Source organism: Molothrus aeneus, chromosome 4 (genome assembly GCF_037042795.1).
Source record: "Molothrus aeneus isolate 106 chromosome 4, BPBGC_Maene_1.0, whole genome shotgun sequence".
Lineage (NCBI taxonomy): Eukaryota > Metazoa > Chordata > Aves > Passeriformes > Icteridae > Molothrus > Molothrus aeneus.
In genome coordinates, this window is record NC_089649.1 from 41,700,586 (window position 1) to 41,722,954 (window position 22,369).

Consider the following 22,369-nt stretch of genomic DNA (forward strand, 5'->3'; position numbering starts at 1 on the left):
TTTTTTCTCCATCCTCAGACCTGGAATGCCCTCAAAGCGTTGGCCAAACACAGAGGGAGATGTTGAAGACAAAATACCGTAAGAGGCTGGGAACAGTGACACATTATGTGAGCAGGCTGCTAAGTGAAGGTGGGCAGAACTTGCAATCCTGAGTAAGGCACTAAAAAGGAAATAGCAAGTACCACTGAATGGTGCCACAGTGATGAAGCTAAAGGTGGCAAATTAGCAGTCTGGTTTTTTCCCACACATTTCATTTTTCTGACAACATATTCTGTGTTACATGAAATAATTGCTTTCAAATGAGCCCTGAATTTGAGGTCTTAACCATTAACAATTAGAATTACCTAATTTCAGTGGTGCTTTCCTTGAAGAATGAGGAAGTATGGAATAATGAAATCAAATAAATAGAAGATTATTGCAATTAATCCACTTACATGGTATTACACTGATACATAAATAATACAGTGTTTCATTTACCTGAATCTGGAGACTGAGAATCAGACCCTGAAAAAGAAATATCCAATATTAATTTGTGTTAGAAATAAATCAAATTTGCAAAAACCACACAGAAGTATTGATAAGAAGCAGTTCTGCCTGTCTAATGAATATTTAGTATGTTTTACTTGTTATGAATATTTTTAGGTAAACACTATTCATAAATTATTTTTTAAAACTAATCTAGCTTCTGACAATCATTTTAAAACAACACTCAAATTCCTTTCCTTGAGAAGAGTTTTTAAATCAAGTTTCAGTAAAAAGTTTGTAATAAGTAAAACGTCTTTTTCATGCTTTGTTATCTTGAAAGAAAATACAGGGGGTGTGAGACCCAAAACACAGATCAAAAGCAAAATTAATTTACTAATTTATTAATTTACAAATGTAATTAATTTTTTCCTAAGTATTCCTGATTTTTTTCATGAATGACTACTAAACATAGGCAGAGAGGAATTAAAAACACTTTCTAAAAAGCACTGTAGAAGTAATACATCTGTCAGTGTGATAGGAAATAGTGCTACCCTTCTCCTCCTGGCAAAGTAACATGGCAGGAATGCACAATAGCAGAAAAAAAGCCATTCAGCAGTTTTTTCTCAGTGGTTGGTGGTGATACCTGAGGCCAATAGGTTTGGAGAACTCTGAACCCTCTTCACAGCTGTTAGTGTGACAGACATTGCAGCACGTTTGCGAGCACACCCACCGCTATCTGGAAGCACAAAACAATACAGACAGCAGCCCCAGACAAAGGGAGCAAGCACATGCAACACATCACACTGTGAGATATGCCAAACACACATGAAAATAAACATGCAGTTAAGGAACTGCTGCAGAAATCTGTGAATTTGCAGGTTTGGCAGATTAGCAGAATACATAAAATTTCACAGGCTTTAAATAACAATAAACTTCACAGAGAATAAGTGAAGAAAGCTGTGTTTAATACTTAATCCACTAGGGAAATATATACACTCTGTTACCTGAAAGACTGCTTAATTACAGCTAATTAGCAAAGGCAAACAAGTAATCAAGATAAAGGCTTAAGCATTTCAGAATAATATTAATCAATAATCTGCACTGTAAAATAATTTCATTGTAGGCATTAGAAAGACACCATTCATAAACTAAGCTCATGTTTGATCAGCTGACAAAGTACTTTTGTTCCTTTTGGATCTTTTATGCTCCAGAAACAAAATTACCAGTGAAGGCATAAGTTTTTTTTTTTCATTTTGATGAAATGAGCTGGTTGTCCCTCTTCCCCTTTTTTATCTAATGTAAGTTAAAAAAATAAAAGAAATATATATCTGGAACTGAATAACATTCTGAGGAAATGACTAGAAATCTAAAATAATTTTTAAAAAATGAGGTATAGAAAAGCCTTCCTTCTGGATCTTGCTCAACTCCCTTCTTTATTCTACTCCTCTCTCACTGGAGCTGCCATTACATTTTATAAATACTCTCTTATTATTAGAAGACAGAACTTAGCTTTTTAGCAACTCTAGCATAGTTGTAAAATAAAGTTAATAAATATTCTTTGCAATTATATTTAACTAGAGTATTTTTCTGCTCTTCACTAAAAGAATTATTTTTAGTATTTGATACTACTGAGATTTGATTTAGTGCTTCAAGGAAGTCAAGAACTACAAGTATGATAAATGCCTTTTTATTTCTGTAGCCTATGACAGGGAGTTTTATAAAATTAAGGTGTTTATGAAGACCTGCAACCTATTTGCAGAAAGTATCTGCCATAATAGCAGTGATTTGAGCCACAGAGTCATTTCTAACCCAGGTCTGCAAGAGAAGTAAGCTCCTGGTATTTCTTTGCTCATTCCAATATCCCCCTGCTACTTCAATCTTTCCCTGGCCACAGGCCCTGTAGGATATGCATTAAGAAGTTGTTAACATTGGCAAACATCAGAGCCACTGCCTTAGAGGAAAGTGGTACCAAAGACTCATTGCCAATTCCAAGGTGCAAGGCAAAAGGCCAAATCATTTCAGCCAGCAGTAGTTGAAAGCACTACATTACCCGCCATTAATTATTGGCATTGTACATGTGACACAAAGGCAATGGCTATCAAATCTGTACATGTGTTTTAGTTTGCTTACATAAATACAGAATGGAAATGGTAATTGAAATTACATTTTCCCTTCTTGTATTCCTTTTCCTCCACCATTGACATCCAACAGAGGTAATTCCAATGAGATTTGGTGATGTGTTAATACTGAGGTTCTCTTCTAATCTGAATATTGGCAGACTTTGAAAGCATACACTTAATATAAGCTAATGTGCAAAAAAAAATTTTTATACTGTCACAGCTCTTATTCAAATTCAGTGGCAATTTATTTGTAATTTTTCAAGAGATACCTTCCTGAATTTCATGATAGAGAAAGTGAAGACCATGACAAAATGACTACAAACATTTAATTATTTTAACTTCAGGAAATTCTGCTTCCATTTAGTTTTTCATGTAACTCAATTGAGTCAGAGTTTTATACTTCATGGACCCATAATCTAGCAAAGCGTTTTACCTTCATGCAAGAGAAATAAAACAGATTTTAACTGACTACATACAATATTTACCCCTATATATATAATTTATATATATTCACAAGTCTGTTCCTGCATTATTTATCAGTATCTGTAGAAAAAATAATGAGATCTAATTAGCATTCAGTTAAGACATAACCTCACATTTATATGATGTTGAGTTGTGCAAAATTTCTAGTAGAATAGGAATGTGTGTGGCTAAGCACATATTGATGCATGATGGGTTCCATCCTCTCATCTCTGTTCAGGCCAGGCTCCCATTAAGTGGAGTGTGGAGTATTAAGAAACAGTAAGGAAGACTGAATTAATGATCTTCTGCTCATTTCACTTACAAACTATAAGCAATTATATCACATAGCTGTTACTTAAGGAACAAATGAGGTTATATGAAACATTCTATACAAAACGTTTGCATATATAAAAAATGTGGGCACAAATACGCATACACACACTCACAATTCCTTTGACCTGAAAAGTTCTTCAGGAAAGAGTCCTGTCTAACTAGAAATTGCTTTAACATTGAAGGAAAGGAGACTCAAACCAGCTAAGGTCTGCAGGCAGTGCTAGAATATGAAGTCAGGCAATAATTCACAATCAAAACAGCTGCCTAAAATGTAATTGCAGCTTCTTTTTCTCTTCCTCTCTTAATTGTTTCCACATTTAACCCTTCCCCCTAAATTCACAGCCCCAAGAGCTGCTCCCACTAGAGACAGCATAATCCTCAGTGAGCTGTGTATCTGTATTTGACAAATGGTCTACTGGTTGGGTCCTGCCCCAAAGCCAGATGGAGACGATTCAAAACACCACCATTTCATTTGTAAGAGCAAGGGGTGGGTTTCTTAAAAAGACTGTTTCGGAGAGTTAGTAAAAGCAGGGGCATGAACAAAGACGGCAAAGATGAAAGGATGCTGACCTTGTGTGAAGGGGTGAGAGAGAGCAGCCAGGGGCAAGAAATTTTTAATAAGCTCTTAAAGCTTATTAAAGAAAAGAAAAATGGCATCCAAACATTAGGTTTGCTGATTATTATTCTATTCACTGAAATTGTGAATTGTATAATTTTTCCTTTTGTCTGCACAGTGAATTCTAGTTTAGAAGTCTTTAGAGCAGGGCTTCTTACTCCTTACTTGCATTCTGACCTTTTGAGGTAAAAATATAATGCTGGGTCCAACCGTCCAGGACAGACCAAGCTGCTGCCTCTTTATGTCCCCAGGTCCAACCAGGAGGGAGATTGGAAATGCCTTCCTAGCAGACAGATGTACACACCACATCCATACATGGCCAGACACACAGCCCCAAGCCCTCACACCAACATGGCACAATGGCCTCACACCCTCTCCTCTCTGGCTGAAGCTCCAACAGGGAGAATGGCACATGTGGACAGAGTGGATCCTTCCAGCAACTAACTGGGCTCAAACATTGAATCTGCCACTCATTCCATGCCTGCTCTCCTGGGACAGCCCTGGACAAGGGAGACCCTTTGTTCCTTGGGTCACCCTAATTCGTGTTCTTGCCTGCCCTTGTGTCCCTGTGCTCTTCCAGGCTTATGGAGACAGATAGGCCTTTGATGGCTCCCATGATGGGTCTGGGAATATCCTGGCAGGGCAGGCTATTACTTGGGCTTCTACTCCTTCCACTCTGTCTGAATTCAGTTTTGCATGTGCTGATGAGTTTTTTACAACACAATCCACACTGACAGGTAAACTTATTATTTGGTTCTTTCATGCTGCTAAAATTTAATTTTTTTGTAGAATGCCTGGAACTCAAGCCCACCTAATTTATTTCAGTGATTTAAAAGTGGCTTAATAATCTGCTCAGGAACTCTACATGGACCCAAGAAATTATGTTCTTGTCTCCCAGACAAAATGTAAGAGAATAGTCCATGTAATGACTTCCATTAATAATTTTAACAAATAGATAATATTAGCAGTCTTCCAGAACTGAATACTTTTCACTCTTGGCTGTTCTTTATGTGCTTCATCTAATGCAAACAGCTAACTTGTTTAACAGCTTTAAAATTAGATGCATTTATCAAGAATGATCTGTGTGAAATTCAGCCAAAATATTTACAGATGAACACTAAGAATCTGTTTTAACTATTAACATGAGCTATGCATGCACATATGCATAATGAACAATAAGGACATTTATCCTGTGTTTTAATCTGATGTGAGTTTCAGGGGCAGATCGTGTTTTCTGTGAGTTAGTTAAGCAACCAAGTTAATGATGTTCATCAATCTGTAAAATACCTGAAGACTTATTGAAGAAACCCCCTAAATATAGGTTTAAATATGATTCTGTTGATGATTGCTTACTCTGGGTTTAAAAACACACACAAATTCTATGAGACTATTTTAGATTTATGACAACATTTTAACTCCAAAAGGAAGCAGAAGCCAAAGTACCCTTGATACTTCTGAAAAACCTAATCTGTATCTTACCTCTGCTTCTTTGCTTTTGCAAAAATGTTTCATTGCCTTATGCTGCTGAATATTCCTTCCTAACATGTGGAACAGAATTAACATCAAATGCTAAAAGATCTCTCCCATATATGGTAGAGTATTGCAAACCAAGGCTCTTCAAAACATTTTCTCTGTAGACAAAAATATCTTCCGGAGGGTTTGCTGAGACAGACTGCCAAGTCTGCAGCCACAGGGAAGGAACTCTGGATTAGAGGAACCCAGTCTAAGCAGTAGATTTACTTTTTATTTTTAAAGCTGCATATACATTAGCTTTGCCACTCCACCAGTTACTGGCATCAAACTAGAGAGCTCATTTATCTGCAGGAGTCATTGATGAAAGGCATATTTTTAAAACAAACTAGTGGCAAATCAATAGCAACTGAAAACCTACAATTGCACCATGTACAAATTTCTGTTATAAAGCAGTGAAATAAAAAAAAAAACCACCAACCCCAAACCAAAGCTGTAGGTAGCACTCATGTTCAAAAGACAGCATACTGTAGAAAGAAAAAAGGTAAAAAAAAAAAGAAAGAAGAAACAAAAAAAGGAAATAGCTAGACCAGAACAGCACATAGAACAGCTTCCACCTGAGTCACTCTTTCTTAATGAAGTAATGCTTTAGATAGGTGCAAGGATAGGTGTAAGACATTCACTTTTACACCCTACTCACATGTGTTTAATTTTTTTTACAGTCAGAAAACAATCTACCTCAATAAGATAATTGATAAGAATTGCCACATTTTGCCAATACCTTCCTTTCAGTGCAGCTGATAACATGCACATTAATATCAAGCACATAGAAGATGAAAAAAATGTTTTCACTGTCCAAGTGCAGAGTAGATTAAAGTTCAACCTAAAATCGTGGTATCTTTAGGTAACTGGAGAGGATTTCAGGTGTGTTCAGGTCTTTAAGGTCTGTTTTTAAGGCTCCTGTGTGATCAGAAGACTCCCAATCCCCAAGAGAAGTCATTCAGCTGCAGATTATTTAAATCTTATTTCTTCTCTCTTGAGAATTCATAACTTACATAAAAAATCTTAGTACATTGAACAACATCAAATTCATAATTTACATCAAAAATCTTAGTACAACATCATACTTTGGAGCCACAGTAGTACAAACTGGCAATTTACCTCTTTATTAATATTTTTTGAAGTAGAAGCTATAAAATTACCTCTGTCATGTGATTTTGACTCATATGATGGCAATTCACAATGTAATTATAGTATGATGATTAGGAAAGTTACATCTGAAATTACAGTTCCGTGAAACAAGTTGTATTTTAGTACTACCTGGATTATGCAGACTGACACATTTAGAAAAGACATCTCCACCAAAAATGAGAAAGGAATGGGAAAAATTTCAAATAGTATTTTTATAAATGAAAAATACACCACTTTGATTAGGATTTGAAAAACAATTAAGAACAACCAAAACTTTGGGGAACAAAACACACTCAAAACACACTCAAACGAGAAACTTAATTTCTCCTGTTTATTCTATTAACAAATGTAGTGGTTTCAAGTGAACAGATATATTTTAACTTTGAATTAAAAGATATGCTCCAAAAATGGATCCTACTGAGTTTCAGTTGTCTGAGACAACAGGAAGCCATGAAGCTGGATTAATACAGTGATCTAGATAATGGCACCTATATCACAGAAAAGCTAATCCCTTTGATTTAGAGCATGCTGCTGAAATTCAGACTTCATAGGTAGTTTTGGTCCTCAGGTCCCACATATCATGACATGGTGAAGCACTGTGGTTAATGATAAAGCCACTGGTTTGGAAAGGATGGATAGGTCTGTCCTTGTACCACAGTTAATCTGCAAACCAGACAGCTCACCTATGGAGCCTGAAAGAGCTGACTCCAACTGAAAATTTACACCTGAGTGAGGCCACAATTTCAGCAGTCTGCTTTCAAGAGGCATATTCCCTCTTCCAGCACAAAGAGCAGCACTATCTTATTGGCTTCAGAAGTTCAGGAGCAAACATTAGTATACTGTCATAGATCATGAAGATAACTTTCTATAGAGTCCTTAATCGGGTCAATACATCTGTTACAGCAACTTGAGAGAAAATACAAAGCACTTTAAGTATAACACATCCTCAAGATTATCCTCAGCTGATATGCAAGTACAGTTTACAATACAGGGATTATATGCCCCTTAATTTAGTGACAGTACAGAACAGAAATAAGGGATTTTTAAAGCATGTGCATTTTCTTAGGAAAACGTGATGCTTTAATAACACTTTTCCATCACTGTTGTATCCTCATACTATGTATTTTCACATAAAACACACACGCACAAAACTGATACTATTAAATTAAGCACAGAAGTCTAAGCATGCACTTTTGTGTATCCATATATGTCCATACATAGAAAAACATGTATGTAAATTTTATATATGGGATACAAATACACATAAGCAAGCATACTATTAAAATATCCAGCTTATTTTGAATTCAGCACCAACTAAAGTACAATTTGTTTATGAAAATTCTAGTAAATTTGGGATCTTCTCTCCTCACAAAAACAACACAAAAAATCTCACAGATGCAGCATACCTGTGTTCATTTTGACACTGGAGGATTTGCTATAAAAGTCTTCAGATATCCTGCGGAAAATAAAACGATCTATTAATTTGCACAGGACAAGAATGTGTGGTACAAAATGGCAGCAGAGCTTTTTGGAGGGGTGGAGAATCACTGTGATACAAATGGCAGTCCTATTTTAACACTGCTTTAATTAAATTGGTATTGCTTGTCCTTCCAAAGTTAAGATGAGCTGTCACTTCCATTATAAGTCACCCTATCTTCAAGTGTTTAGTAGCTTTCTTGTAAATATTTGCTGTAGGATAAAAAAACCTAGTGATTAAATTCCTGGTCTTGAAACTATAAACTAAAAATATTTTCCATACGGGAATGTGGAAATATTTTCAAAAGCTGCTTACAAGGTTTATTCACTCCTTTGCACAAACTAAAGGATGTGAAGAGTAGATCTCTCCAAATATTTTCTAAGCAGCCGAAGTTACCAAGTCTTTTTCAACGATTTATAAGCAGATGTTGTTGTTTTCATCCAGTGATTTAATATGTCTACCCAGACAACACTGACATTCCTTATCTTGCTTGATGTATTTCTATGCACAGAATCAAGACACGTGTCTTGGCACTCACAGGAATCCTTATGAAAACTCCTAATGGAGCAGCGAATCAGGTCACTTTTTACAGATAATAACTTGCACCAAAATAATGTAAAGCGCACACGAAAGTTGAATCTATTTAGATATCTCAACTCTATATATTACTTACAAAAAAACAAATAGTAAAACACAACCAGCCAAACTACAACTGCAGAAATTTCATAACATGCTATATAACAGCCAACTTTAACCCACTGATGTCATGGGACGGAGCAGACACTATTTTCCACCTACTGCCAGTTTATGTCACAGCTTTATCTCAGGATAAAGTGGCATCTGCATAACTAGGCATCTGTATTGTCACATATACACTGTCCAACAGAATCTACTTTAGCATACGTGCAGACACACCAGAGGCCAAAATACTGAGGGCTAAAAAAAAAACTTCTCCTACTGCCTTATTCCCACATCAAGTCCAAGATAAAATAAAGGTAAAATCAGATTTCGTAATGTAATACAGCTTCAAAAAATAAATTAAAAATATAAACTGCCTGGCTATGTTGGAGTAAGTTGGAATGTATGCATGAGGGGCCATTTTTATGATGGGAGATTAAGGTACTAACTAATACAAGTAAACAAAATATCAAAATAATTCCAGTTTCACTTCAACTCAACAGGAAGCCTAAATTAACTGTACCTCTAAGGTAATATGTATATTGTCATATTCCCTTGTATTCCTAACAAGGCCAGACATTCCACTGCTTGAAAAAATTACTGTTTTTCAGCAATGATCTGATCTCTGCTGCTATTATTCAGTCAGTTTTGTGACAAAAAAATATGTATTTTTTTGAGATTTCCTGATTTTTTGATTTTTTTTTATTCCTTGAGAGCTATGGAAATAAACAACAGGCAGTGAATGAAGTTTTGTAATATTATTTTTATGCTGCAGTTATCAGTAAACTATTGCTGTGAATTTTTAAAAGCTCTTATAAAAACTAAGAAAATTTTTTCTTTTTTTATATATGGTCTCTGACTGAAATGTTGCATTTCTTTCACTGCTACAGAACGTTCTTACAGCCTCAAATTCCCACTGCATTTTCAGACTGCTAGAGGAGACACCATTTCCATGCCTTCTTTTAGCTTGGAACTGAATTGCTGACCGTACCACATATAAGATACAAAATGCAACATGATATTTATTTTCAGACCCAACAAGTACAGGAGTCCAGGAACACTGCAGAGCTAAAATGATTTCTAGCAGGTGGCTTTGATATATTTACCCAAAGCATGCTTATCTCTTACTCAAGTTTTAACAGACAAAACTCAGTTTGAGCACTACAGCTCTGTACTCCTGACAACTTCTATCTGAACAGTTTAGGCCACACGGCTGACACTCACTGAGGGGGCTCATACAAATCACTAATTTTTCCACATTAATCTAATTTTGCTGAAAAACAACGTAGTCCTGCATACCTAAAAGATATGCATGTAAATGAGGCAATCCAAATCTGACACACGCAAACCACAGGCCTTTAGTATTTAAAACTAAAGTAATTTTGAATTCTCTGCTTCTAAAGAGCTAAAGCACCTTTCAAATACTTAATGATACTGGGGTAGAAGCCAAATGAATGCAATGAAATTAAATGCCATATGCCTGAAACAATTTTATTCAACATTGTTTCAATCAGTCTTTAAGATCCTTGCTTCAAGAAGGAAGTTGTGGGGGAGGAACAGGGAGGAAAGGGCTGGTTTTGTTTTGTAATTCAGCTCCTTCTTAATTTCCTCCTGAAAATTGTTTTGTGGGAATGGGTTTGCCCCTGACAGAGGCAATGAATGTTGCACTGGAAGCATCAGACACTTCAGTGCCAAGATGCACACCCGATGGCCAGCTGAGATACTCAGCTCTCAGCTAGCCAATGCTGTGGTGGAACAAAGGCCTGCAAGGGTCTGTGCTCACAAAGCACCACTGCAGTGAGTGAGATTTCAAAATCAGTCACCTGGATTGGGCTCACACCTCATCTTTGATGCTGAGGTAAAAGAACACTAAGTTTAAGCACAGTAGCAGGCCTAACTTTTACAGAGGGAAATCCTGGATTAATCTTCATGACATTCTTCTATCGTTAACTTCATCTGGAAGAGCTAATGCAGCAGGAAATGAATGACTGTGTTAACGCACAAAAATGGGTCTGTTGGGTTGCATACAACTGTAGTTACCATTGCTACATTTAGTTCCACTAAATACATATCCTTGATAATATTACAATGATTAACAGCTCAGAAATTCTTTGCATTGCAAGAGGTTACTGAAAAGACTTGTGGGAATCTCATTGACATCTGCTCTATTTTCTCCAGGAGACCCTGATATCTACTTGTAATTACTTCTGTTCCCGGTAAGTTCTGAAGTGTGGGGTGCTGAAGGAAAACATTCTGTCACCCCTTCTGTTCCACATTCATATGGAGCTATAAAAAGGGTTAGTGAGAAGTCAAGGAAGGTTTCCCCACCCTCAGTTTATTCATGAATCAACTTCAATCATGACTTGACTGTTGGGATTTAATTCCATTCTTTTTCAGATCTTCAAGCACCTACAAACATTAAGGCAGAAGAACCATTTAGACACAGTTTTGTGCATTGTGCTCTCAGATGACTTTGCCTGAGCAGGAAGGTTGGACCAGGTGACCCAATGTGGTCCCTTTCAACCTTACCATTTTTGTGATTCTGTTATTTACTCTTTGACATTTCACAAAAGATATTATGAAAAGCTGATTTAAATGTAATTTTCTGATAGAGTGTTGTTTTTATTAATTCTAAATCTAATTCTAGTACATGCTCTTTACAGTTACAATCCTTTGTATTGAATTCTACTCCAAGGACCTTTGGTGAGAGGAGTGACTGATTTAGAACACAGAGTGCAGATGGATCAACAGCAGGATAGATAAGTGTGTCTGGCTGGAAAATTACAGATTTTCATTTTCTTAGGAAGAGAACAGTTCCCAGATATTTGGAGAGGACAGGAGCTTTCCTGACTTGCATGACAGGGAGTGTCAGACTTTCATTAATGGTGCTTGCCAGTGTCATAGTTTGAGCTTGAGAGAGTAATCTACTTGAGAAAATATCTGCAAGGTTAAGGAATCGAATCAGTGGTGAATTTACTACAAGGATTGTTTATTCAGTCAGTTTAAACATTGCAGGTGATTTATAAACACACATTTATTACCAGGCAGGATCCTATTTTGCAGGAGGCAGTAAATTCTTTTAATGCACATCATTAAGACTCTGCAGAGCATTCCTGCTCTGCAACAAGTCAATATACCTCATATGCCAACTCATACACCCAGTGATGGAGGGTAAAAAAAGTATGAAGCTTTAGTTCTGAAGGTATGGTGAAGCTGACTATTTTATTTCTCTCCCTATTTAAAAGACATTCTTTCAGATGTTTACTGTTAGCAGGAAAATGATGGCAATAAGAATGCAATGAAAACTTGATAAACCCCAAGTGTTTAGATTGTGACACCAACACTTGCACAAAGGAACAGCTGTTCTGAGGCTTCCTTGCTAGAAGTCTCTTTTGCTGAGCCTATATAAGCTGGTAGAAATCTTATATGGAAATATACTCTTTGTATGAGAAAATGTTTGATGGAGCACAGGCAGATGATGCCTGCAATGAAAATGGCTCCCCCATGTTTCAGTTTTATTAACATGCAACAAGAAGTCCCCAAAATGGCAGGGATCTTTACTAAGATCCAACACAGCAAGGCATATGCTGAGTATATGCTTTAGTATGTGCTTTATGAAACCCTCACAGAAATATTTTTATGCTTTATGTTAAACACAAGCATAAATACTGTTTGCCCTAGACCACACTACCTTAGCCTACAAGGATCTGAATACTCAGAAGTTAGAAGTCTAGTTCTAATTAAAGTGTTTTCAGATAGATAAACAAAGAGAAAAACATAGGCAGACAATTGACATCATAGTTTCCGTAATTTTAACTTTAAAGTTTTTCTTAAAAGAAGAGATCCTCATGCTAAGTGCAGTGCCATTGTACATATTACACATATGCATATTATCTGGAAATGTACTGGTCAGATCATTAAACAATTGGGATGGTGAATAATTTGTACATGGTCATAAATTTCTACTGGAACACAATAGAGAAGTCACATTGTACTCAGCAGCAGTAAGTGTGTGACCGGGGAAATCTCTACACACAAAAGTTCTGTTTCCTGGACCATCTGCAGTCCTACAAACAAACTATCTTAGGCTGATATCTAACTTACAGCAGATCAGATATTTGAGCCTATTTCCTCAGCAAATACAATACTAACATTGTTATTCAGTATACTGAAGACTTGGTGTTGGACAATGGCAGTTGGCTCTAATTCCCATGTACAAATGTACAAAGAGTATCTGTACAGGAAAATCCACCACAGGAGTCTATGGCTGATCAGTCTCTATAAGCACATCAAGATTGGATGCAAGTGGAGGAAATAAAAGCCCGATTAACCATTTAATGTACCTTAAATACGAGTTGAAAATCATAAGGTAATTTCTATTCATGAGAATCATTAAAGTCTGAAGCACTTGTCAGGAGTGATGTGGTCAGACTTAAGACTCTTAGCTTGTCAGGTGTAAGTGAAAAATGTGACAGTCTAAATGCAGGGGAATAAATCTGATGACACAGGAACTTCTTTCCAGACACTTTTCCTAATGTAATTTCTCTGGGAATGCTATAAATGCAAGATTAAGAGAAACTGGTATCATCTTTTCCCATGTTTCTTCATGCAACATAGAAAACTTATTAATTGTCTGATAGGAAAAGCAAAGGCTACATGTTTCGAAACTGCAAGTTTCTAACAGCAATCTTTGTTTGTGCACATAGCATCAGTAGAAAAAGTTCAAACACTTGCATTTAAATTGGTATCAACGTAAGTCTCTCTCTCTAGAAGAAACATATGAAGCTCAAAATTTTGCCTGTTTGTAGCATGATTTTTACTAGATACTTATTTTGACTTGGTATGTAGTGAAAAACAAACAAAATTTCTGCACTTGGTTCTAAATAGGCACTTGCTGGCATGTCAAAATACTTCTCAGATACTTCAGTAGCAGAACATTTTCCTAAAATGACAGTGCAGCTATACGAGGATACCAAGAAAGTTATTCAAGCCGACAACATTCTGTACATTTTACTGGTTATTTTTACAGCTGCAAAAGGAACGAGGAGGACAAACTGCTGCTCTTACATTCTGCATCTCCTCCTCTACCACTACAGTAAATTTAATTAATAATTCCAGTCATGCTTGTGGTGTTTATGATTTTTTTTTCATGATTTTTACTACTTCAATATAAATAAAGAAGGAGAAAGGTTCCATTAACTGAATAAAGGTTAAAAGAAAAGTTCCATTAACTTGCTGACTCCAATTCCCATTTCTTACCCTTTTATCCAGGCACCTACTACTGTTTTTAATACTACCAAATTTTAAATTTCTAGCTTTTAGTGGTGGTTATTTTTGTTCCCTGCTTTTGTCTTCCACATCTGCTGTTGTTTTACAGGAACTGTATTTGATCAAATAGAATCTTTCCATAGACTGGAAATTATTTAAGATTACTGTATGGGAGCATGTCACTGAAATAAATATGCAGTGGAATGGTGTGCACAGATGTAATTACAAAAAACGCCACTGTAAGACAGATGCCTTAAAGGCATTCTGCATGTTCTTAGTACTTCTTAAAGTTTTCATTTTATCATGATGAAATATTTGTCTTTTAGGAAATACAATTTTTAAACAATGGAACCCAAAATTCACCTGTCAAATCTTTTAGACAGCCTTTAAAATTTTATTTAAAATTTAATTTCCCAGAAAATACAAATATTCCCAGAATATCCAACTATTTCCCATCTTTTTCAAGACAAATATCATTAGAACTATGTTCCTGTCAAAAACTCATCATTGAAGGGTTAAATCTGGATTCTTTAGATTGCAGTAACTACCAAAGTCATCAGGAACATAAGACAGTTTTAGTTTAATTTCCTGAACTTTGCAAATTACTGGTCACTTGAATCTTCAAGTATTGTCTAATTTTCTGTTTCTATACAGCATGACAAACAATGCATTCTTGCTCTTGTCTATTAGGTATGTAATATGTATCAATTTCAGACTAAACATGCATAAATCTCTACCTAAATTAGAACTCATTACAATAGGGCTTTTTTTCCCCCATGAGTCAATACCACTCCCTATAGAATCAGTGGAAATAGTGTCAATTCAAAAAAGAAAAGTCCATTTCTGTTTGCTTCTGTTGGTTTTGTCTTAAATATAAAAATATGCTTCCCTGAACTACTGGGTAATGTCACATATAGCTAAGAGAGCTGGACCAGTGGGTGAGGTGATACAAAACTCTTTAATATATTCTTTTAAGTGTGCTGAAGGAGCAGCATTTTGCTTTAATCTTTCTGTAACCTACACATAAAACCAGAATGAATAACTGTAACTTAAAAGACTAACTAAGAGGATACCAAGTGAAAGATTTTAATCCTTATTATTTTCTAAGATAATGATTTGAAGGGATTGTACAGGAAAACTTTCAGTACCTCTCTATTGAGTGCTTAAAACTTGTGACCAATTTTGGCTAAGCTTGACAGAGATGCAGAGGTCTTGGGAACATTGAAGGCTTACAAGTTCCACAAGGAATTCTCATAGAGAATACAGACTTTACCAGAGCCAAGTGGGCAACATACTCTAGCATTGTTAGATAAAGGTGAATTCATACAGGAAGGCAGACTTAGGAGCTGTAGATGGATAAATGCATAGACCTTCATTAACCCAGCCACAAAACTCTCTCCCACACAGCATCCAGTTTAATTTGCCTTGTTCGGCAGGAGGAAGACAACAAAAACAACCAAAATATTTCTGCTGTCAAAAAGGTGAAGAGTTGAACCCAAGATTTTTCCATTACATTCATTCCAAGCTCTGCATGGATTGATGACTAACACAGTTGGAACTCTGAACTGCCTCGGTGTGATTCAATTCCAAAGGGTGTTTCAGCCTTTGCAAGCAGAAGTAACTTTCTCCAGCAAAAGGGTAAGTGTCAAAGCCTGACATCCACACAGGGGCTTGACTTGAGGTCAGCTCTACTCTGGCCCTGCAGACCAGAATCAGAACTACAGACACACCTACTTCAGTGTCCTCCTGTCACAGGAACGATATGAGGCTCCTTCCTTGAGCCACATCTTCCAGTTTAGGTTTGTTGGTACATCTGCAGATCTACCCTATGAACCCAAAATGACAAATACTAAAGAGCAATAAAATGGGGGAAAGAAAGATCATAAGATTTTAGTTTAGATTAAGGAGCTGTGAAGCAAAATGTAGAGTAAATTTATTCACTGTTGGTCTGAACAGACATATGGCTTCTTCAGTTCTGCAGCACAAGAAATACTTCCGGACTTTCAGTCCTCATGCTGACTTACAATGCCTCAATCCCTAAATGATTCATCAGTGACAGCAAGTCAAATGCTATAAACTTCTATCTTCTATCCCTGCTATAAAGCCTGCCTTATACCATGCAGTGTATCTCATTACCTGCTAGCACATTTTGCCATTTCTCAAGAATCATAGCACTGCTTTGCATAGCTGTAGTCCCATTGGAGACTTAACTGTTCAGAGGAAAGATATTTAAGAGCAGCATCTCAAAACTAAGGATAACTCCTTATGTACAACACACAAAATCCAGAATAATCAGCCTTGCAAGCTTGAATTTGAATGTTTTGCTGATACTGCATTTTCCCCTGGGCCACAATCATCAATTTTCATTTCTTAGAGTTTCACTCCTCCAGGTAACAGACATCAAAATAATGCCACTGCTACTGTTTACAACACGAGAACGGCAACTGTACTGTCAGCTGATTTCAGACCTCCAATAATGAAATCCAATATGCCTCAATGCTATATAGAACAACAACAAAAAAAGCTACAATCCTTCCTAATATAAATAGCCAAAGAAAGAACTACCAACCATTATGGCTGGGAGTATAGTTAACTCATGTAAATAAGGAGTGTTAATACTAACTATCTGTACCTGCTAGCTGAATTACAAAAGTTCTAGACATTTGGTAAATTTCAGATTGTATGCTTATCCTTCTCTCTCCCTCTCAATACCTTATTCTTCACCAGCACATTTAAGATTTCTGCTAACGAGCACATCCTTTACTGATTCTAGAGCAAATCAGAAACTGTCAAAAACTAAAACTCACAAAGATTAAGCAGAACGTTATGGGAACAATTGTGAGATGGCACAAAAAAAAAGGTTCATTCTTCACAGAAGTGTTGAAAGAAAACACCAGAGGTTTGTGCCAGGCTTGCAGCAAACATGGGACAAGGTTAGGGATCACCTGAGAGGTGACTGCGTGCCTGTACAGCACTGCCAGGTGTGGCCGTGCAGAGCATGGTCTGAGAGCTTTCTGTGCTCTTCCACAATAATGTTCCCTTCCCACTACCACAGGAATAAAAAGGGAGAGGCACAAATCAGCATGAGTTTTCACTCTCTTAGTTCCCTACTACCAAAGCAAACTGTGCCAGCAAATGGAAGAAGCACCCTGAATAGCCTACTACTGACTCCATTCCTTACCCCAACCTTCTCTCACATCCCATGAAGAGATCCAGTTTGTATTTTGGATTAGGCCACAGATTTGCAGAAACAAGTGATAATAAAATGATTGCAAGAACTACATCCACACAGAGGGAACAAGCTGAAGCAGTACAGGTAGCATTAGCTGGCATTTCCTACCACAGCCTTCACAATGCTAAGGTAATTCCTTTGCCCATCACCCTCTAGACTTTCTTTCCTTCTGAAAGAAAGGGGAAATACTGAAGTCTCATTATCTGGCACAACAGGGACACCCAAATCACTTCTCTAGAGCCATTAGACAAACATCTGCCTTCTAAGCACTCAGCCCTAGATCCCTTCCTAGCCAGTCTTATCTCTCTTAACTCACTCAATTCCCAGCTTGTTGCCACTACTCTCCAAACCAAACTCCTCCTTCCCCTGCCAAAGGCAATTTGTCACAGTCTACTGCTCTTATTCCCTCAGTCTTCAAGCCAGGCAGCCTTGTCCTCTGCAAAGACTGGTCTATAGTGGTTCTGAAAAATAGCAAACACCAGCATCTCATTTTCAGATTGCTCTAGCATTCATTGCAGTACCAACTACATGAATAGTCCTACTCATTCCCTATACTAGCCCTGGCACTTAGAAGCATTCAAGTACTCAATTCTAATTTTCCATTCATGTGCAATGGGAATAGGTTTTCAGATTCTGCTTTTGCCAAATCTCTACCGAGCACCTGCAAACAGATTTTTTGGTGAATTTTTGCAATGAGAGGGAAAAGTCACATTCCTATCAAAGCTGTGTTAAAGTTTTTCACTGTATTCCAGCCAGTGAGTCCAAATTTAGCTAAACTATAGGTGACCAGAATTTTTAATGTAAACAAAACCATTATATTGTAGAATCATGATCTCTAACTTTTGACAAGAAACTTGAAACAGAATCTTAAACGAGCAAGCTATGATAATAGTTAAACAGACAATGGGTCTGCTGCAGCTAGTTAACAGAGGCTACCAGTGCAGTTCTAAACAAAATGATTGAGTATTTTAGTTTTAAGACAAGGTTTGTTTCATTATTACAATGATATATGACAGTACATATACAAAGCCTTTTCTGCTTTCTAAACCACCTAGTGACATCTTGCCAAGGGTATGTTCCCAGGAGCACTGATGGCAACAGGATTGAGTGGGTTTAGCACTGATTCCAAATGTGTTACATTGAGGTTACCAGATTAGCTCAAATGTACCTGCAGCAGCCCCAGCTCTGACACCACCACGAGTGCTATTTAGGGCTCATTGTTCTGCTTGGTAAGCGTCACTCAGCTAACTCAGGGACTGCCTGCACATGGGATGGTATCTGTTTCAGGAAAACACATAGATCAGTTACATGCCTTGCTGTAACACCAGCTGTTCAACCTCATCAACTGCGGGATGAATAACAAAAAGGGGGATAGATGACATAATGCAGCATGACAGAATATCTTCCTTCGCATACTACCCCCCAGATTACTTAATATAATTATTAAAATAATGGTCTCATCTTAATCTGGGATACCCAGTATCTTAATGTCAGTTTTACAGCACTAGGCATTTTTATGTGTTTATTTATTTTAAATTGGCAACAGTAAGTGTCATTCCCTTAGCAGATGTTCTCAGTTCCCACACTCTTAATTATAGTTTTATAACCACAGCCACCTACCTTACAATGCACTGAAGCAGTGTGTCATTTTGAAAGCCACTGTTACTTGCTCATTAAATTCCCCTGCTTTGTAGAGCACAACTGATTTCAGCTGAATGCCAACCCACATGCACCTAACAGAGACCAGGCTTCAACTCCAGCACATGTATTTCATGTGAATGTGCACAAGTTAACATGGAGGCATGCTAATTTTGTTTAGGAGTGTTCTGAGGGAGAAAATATCATTAAGGTAAATGCATTTTATGATTTTAATTAATACACTACACTGATTGTTAAGTGGCATAATAAGTTACAGTAATTTTTTCACTGAAGAGGAAATTTATTTAAAATAGCTTGAAAAATGGAAATTTAACTGTAAACAAATCTTACTATCAACAAACTAGACAGAGAAATGTGGATAACACTGTTACCTTTCTACTGCTTTCACTCAGCACTATATGAAAATCTAGAACTTTAACCAGGATTCAGACCTCACACTGAACAGTGATGGGAACAGTGTATGTTCCAAAACTGTCATTGCAGCCTGTAACCTCCTCCTTTCAGCTTAGCCATATGAAAACCCACAAGGTTTTTGTCAGGAAGAAGTGTCAGGGTGCTCTGTCAGTTCTTGGTTTTCTCAGCAGCTTTCTGGGATGTTTTTCAGCACTCATAAGTTACTTACAAGCTACTGGGTAGCTCAGCAATCCTCACAATGGAATACAGTATCTTTAAGGTTACCATTTCCAGAGTTTTCTGCCAACAGAAGAGTCTGCAGAGGCAATTGGTAAATTTTAATTATCTTACAAACTGCAGTCCTAAATAGTAGAGTGGTAAAATTTTTAAATCTTTAAAAAATCAAGGGGCTATAGGTCTGAAAATATACTAACTATGGAATTCATCAATATCTGCTTTGTAAGGATTTTTATATTTAATAGTCTGGCTTATAGCAATATTATTTAGAACTTGTTATAGCAATTATTTAGAACTTGTTATTTCACAATCATTCAGATCCAAAAAAGTATAATTAGTCACATGAAACAGTAAGAGAGGACTGTATGGCAGATGGGTATAGAAGTAACCGTCTCCTTCTTTAAAAGGATTCAACATTTAAAGGACCAACATTAAATCAGATTTAAGAAATTTATAGTGACTCAAATTATTGATATTTCACCTGAACTTTCTGAATGAAAAGGAGGAAGGCTTAAACTCGCACTGGATTTTTAAACATGCATCTTTCTCATCCAATAAAGAAATTATGCTAATTAGTCTTGAAATTTCCTGAAGTCATGAAATAGCTATCTGTGAAAAGCTGTCAAATTAATAAAGTTAATGAACTGAAAACACAATTGCTTTTTCATTCTTTACAGCAGTTACTGGAGCTGCTTACAAAACACACTGCAGAAGAAAGCAGAAGCCTAAAAAAAGGAATATTTTTTAAAATGTAAAAAGCTATTTTAAAAAAAGCCATCACCTTAAATTGGTCCCAGGAGATGTAAATACCTCCCCTGAAGATTAGTAACATTTGAGGTAGTAAGATGTTCTTTCTCCCATCTAAATGAAATGGTATCAGAGTACTTCCAATCAAAAGATGAGATAACCCTGAAAGTCCTCACATAAACAAAGGAATGTATGTAGGAATCAATTTGCCTTTAAAAGGAAATTTTTGACCAGGACAGATTAGTGTTCTGATTTCTATTTCACATAGTTAAAATTTATATACTTCTTGAGAAACTAACAGTTTTAGAGAATAAATGACCTGCATTATTGCTGATGCATGTCAATTTTTTTCTTTCTATTCTACTGTCTTGCTGGAATTCTCTACTTCCCTTTTACAGTACTATAATTCTTTTCAGACTCAGTTGTCACCTGTGTGTCTAACCCCACACAGTCCCACTTTCCTGGCATCCTATCCTCATTTCTGAAGGTGATCTAAGTTAATTTTTCTCCTCTCCACTTGCTCTAAGTATTATCAATGTCATAGATTCAGAAGTTCCTAAATTAACTCTCCTTTAATTTCAAAGGTGTGGCTGTGAACACCTCTCTGCTTTCTGGTATTTTGGCTGTAATTTCATCCCATTCTGTCTTACCTCTTGTCAGCCTCCCTCTCACTCAAAATCCTATTCTGAAGCATTGCCCATGTTGCTGAGGAATGTGCACATCTTTATAGTGCACTTGTCAGCCTCCCTCTCACTCAAAATCCCATTCTGAAGCATTGCCCCTGTTGCTGAGGAATGTGCACATCTTTATAGGGTTATTGTAATGAACACTATGTATGAACACTCCCTTGTAAACTTGACGAGGTTGAAATTACCACCCAAACACAGCATTTTGTAGGAAAATACTTTTTCATAGAAAAATGTTCATAGAAAAGAGTAGCAATTATGGAAAATGCTGCATAAGTTGCAAAATTGTTAAGTGGTCCTGTTTTGCTTCATTTACTTGTAAGCTTTTTTCCAAATTACATGTTTGATTTTTTGGCTAGTCTAAGCTTTTATTTAAATATAAGTTAGTTCACTGTAAATTGGCTCTGACGAGCAACACAAACTAAATGTTTCCAAAAATTATCTTAATCTGAATTTCCACTCACAGAAATTTGACATTGATGTTCAGGTTTTGATTTGCTTAGAAAGTCTGGAATACTTTCTGTAATTTCAAAACAATCTCTGTAAAGCAAAGTAACAGTTTCCTATGTAACTCCGCTCAGTTCTTTAGCTCTGCCCTATGATTCACCTCAATTTAACTACTGACACAGCAACAGTGCCTTGCCTTCAAGCATATTTTAATGTAGTTTTAGTAACCTTAAAGAAACCACAAGGCAAACACCAGATTTAAGTGAAGATAAGATTCATCTTTTTCTCCTACTCCCTTCTGCTATATAGCTATAATATATAAATTCTGCTCTTATTTAGAATAATTTATACCTCCTTGAAACCAGCCATCTCATGATATCATGTTCACATTTACTCTTTAAAAACCTTCTATACTACTCCTACCTGTGATACACTGTTTAGAATTAATTTCTTTGATATAGCACAGTATTTCATTTTGATATAGCGCAGTAATCTAACTCGTTATTTGCTTAGGTAAGAGATGTCTGCTTATATGTACTTTCCAACTCATTTCTAAGTGTCTGTCACACTGTTTTTCAGTATAATTATTTTATTATTTCTTACTATTTTACAAAAGTGGCAGTTTCAACACAACCACTACAATGAAGGACTGTACAACAGATAAATCACTCTTGATAGAAATTTTTACATCACATGGCAAGCCAATGCTAATACCAAAAAACATTAAGCATTTTGAAAATCCAACTGTCACTCAGCGGTTCTGTAATTCTGTCTTCCCAAGTCACTGTTAGATGTGAAGGGTCCCTGCTCTCCTGGGGATGGCTGAACACCTGCCTGCCCATGGGAAGCAGTGAATTCATTCCTTGTTTTGCTTTGTTTTGCTTGAGT

The 22,369-nt window shown here is 36.6% G+C and overlaps 1 protein-coding gene across 12 annotated transcripts in view; it reads right to left on the reverse strand.

Annotated features, from left to right (window-relative positions):
• SORBS2 (sorbin and SH3 domain containing 2) overlaps positions 1–22,369 on the reverse strand; it is a 144,163-nt gene that overhangs the window by 69,259 nt on the left and 52,535 nt on the right. For 7 of the 12 annotated variants that reach the window (XM_066548352.1, XM_066548346.1, XM_066548355.1 and 4 more), the window contains exons 1-2: positions 1,109–1,179; positions 478–504 (exon numbers count right to left, since the gene is read on the reverse strand). In XM_066548352.1, coding sequence (XP_066404449.1) covers positions 478–504; positions 1,109–1,169 — 88 coding nt within the window. In that variant the 5' untranslated portion in view covers positions 1,170–1,179. Of the gene's footprint in view, positions 1–477; positions 505–1,108; positions 1,180–8,063; positions 8,114–22,369 lie in introns of those variants that run through there. The other 5 variants (XM_066548356.1, XM_066548347.1, XM_066548344.1 and 2 more) reach the window with 1 other exon arrangement.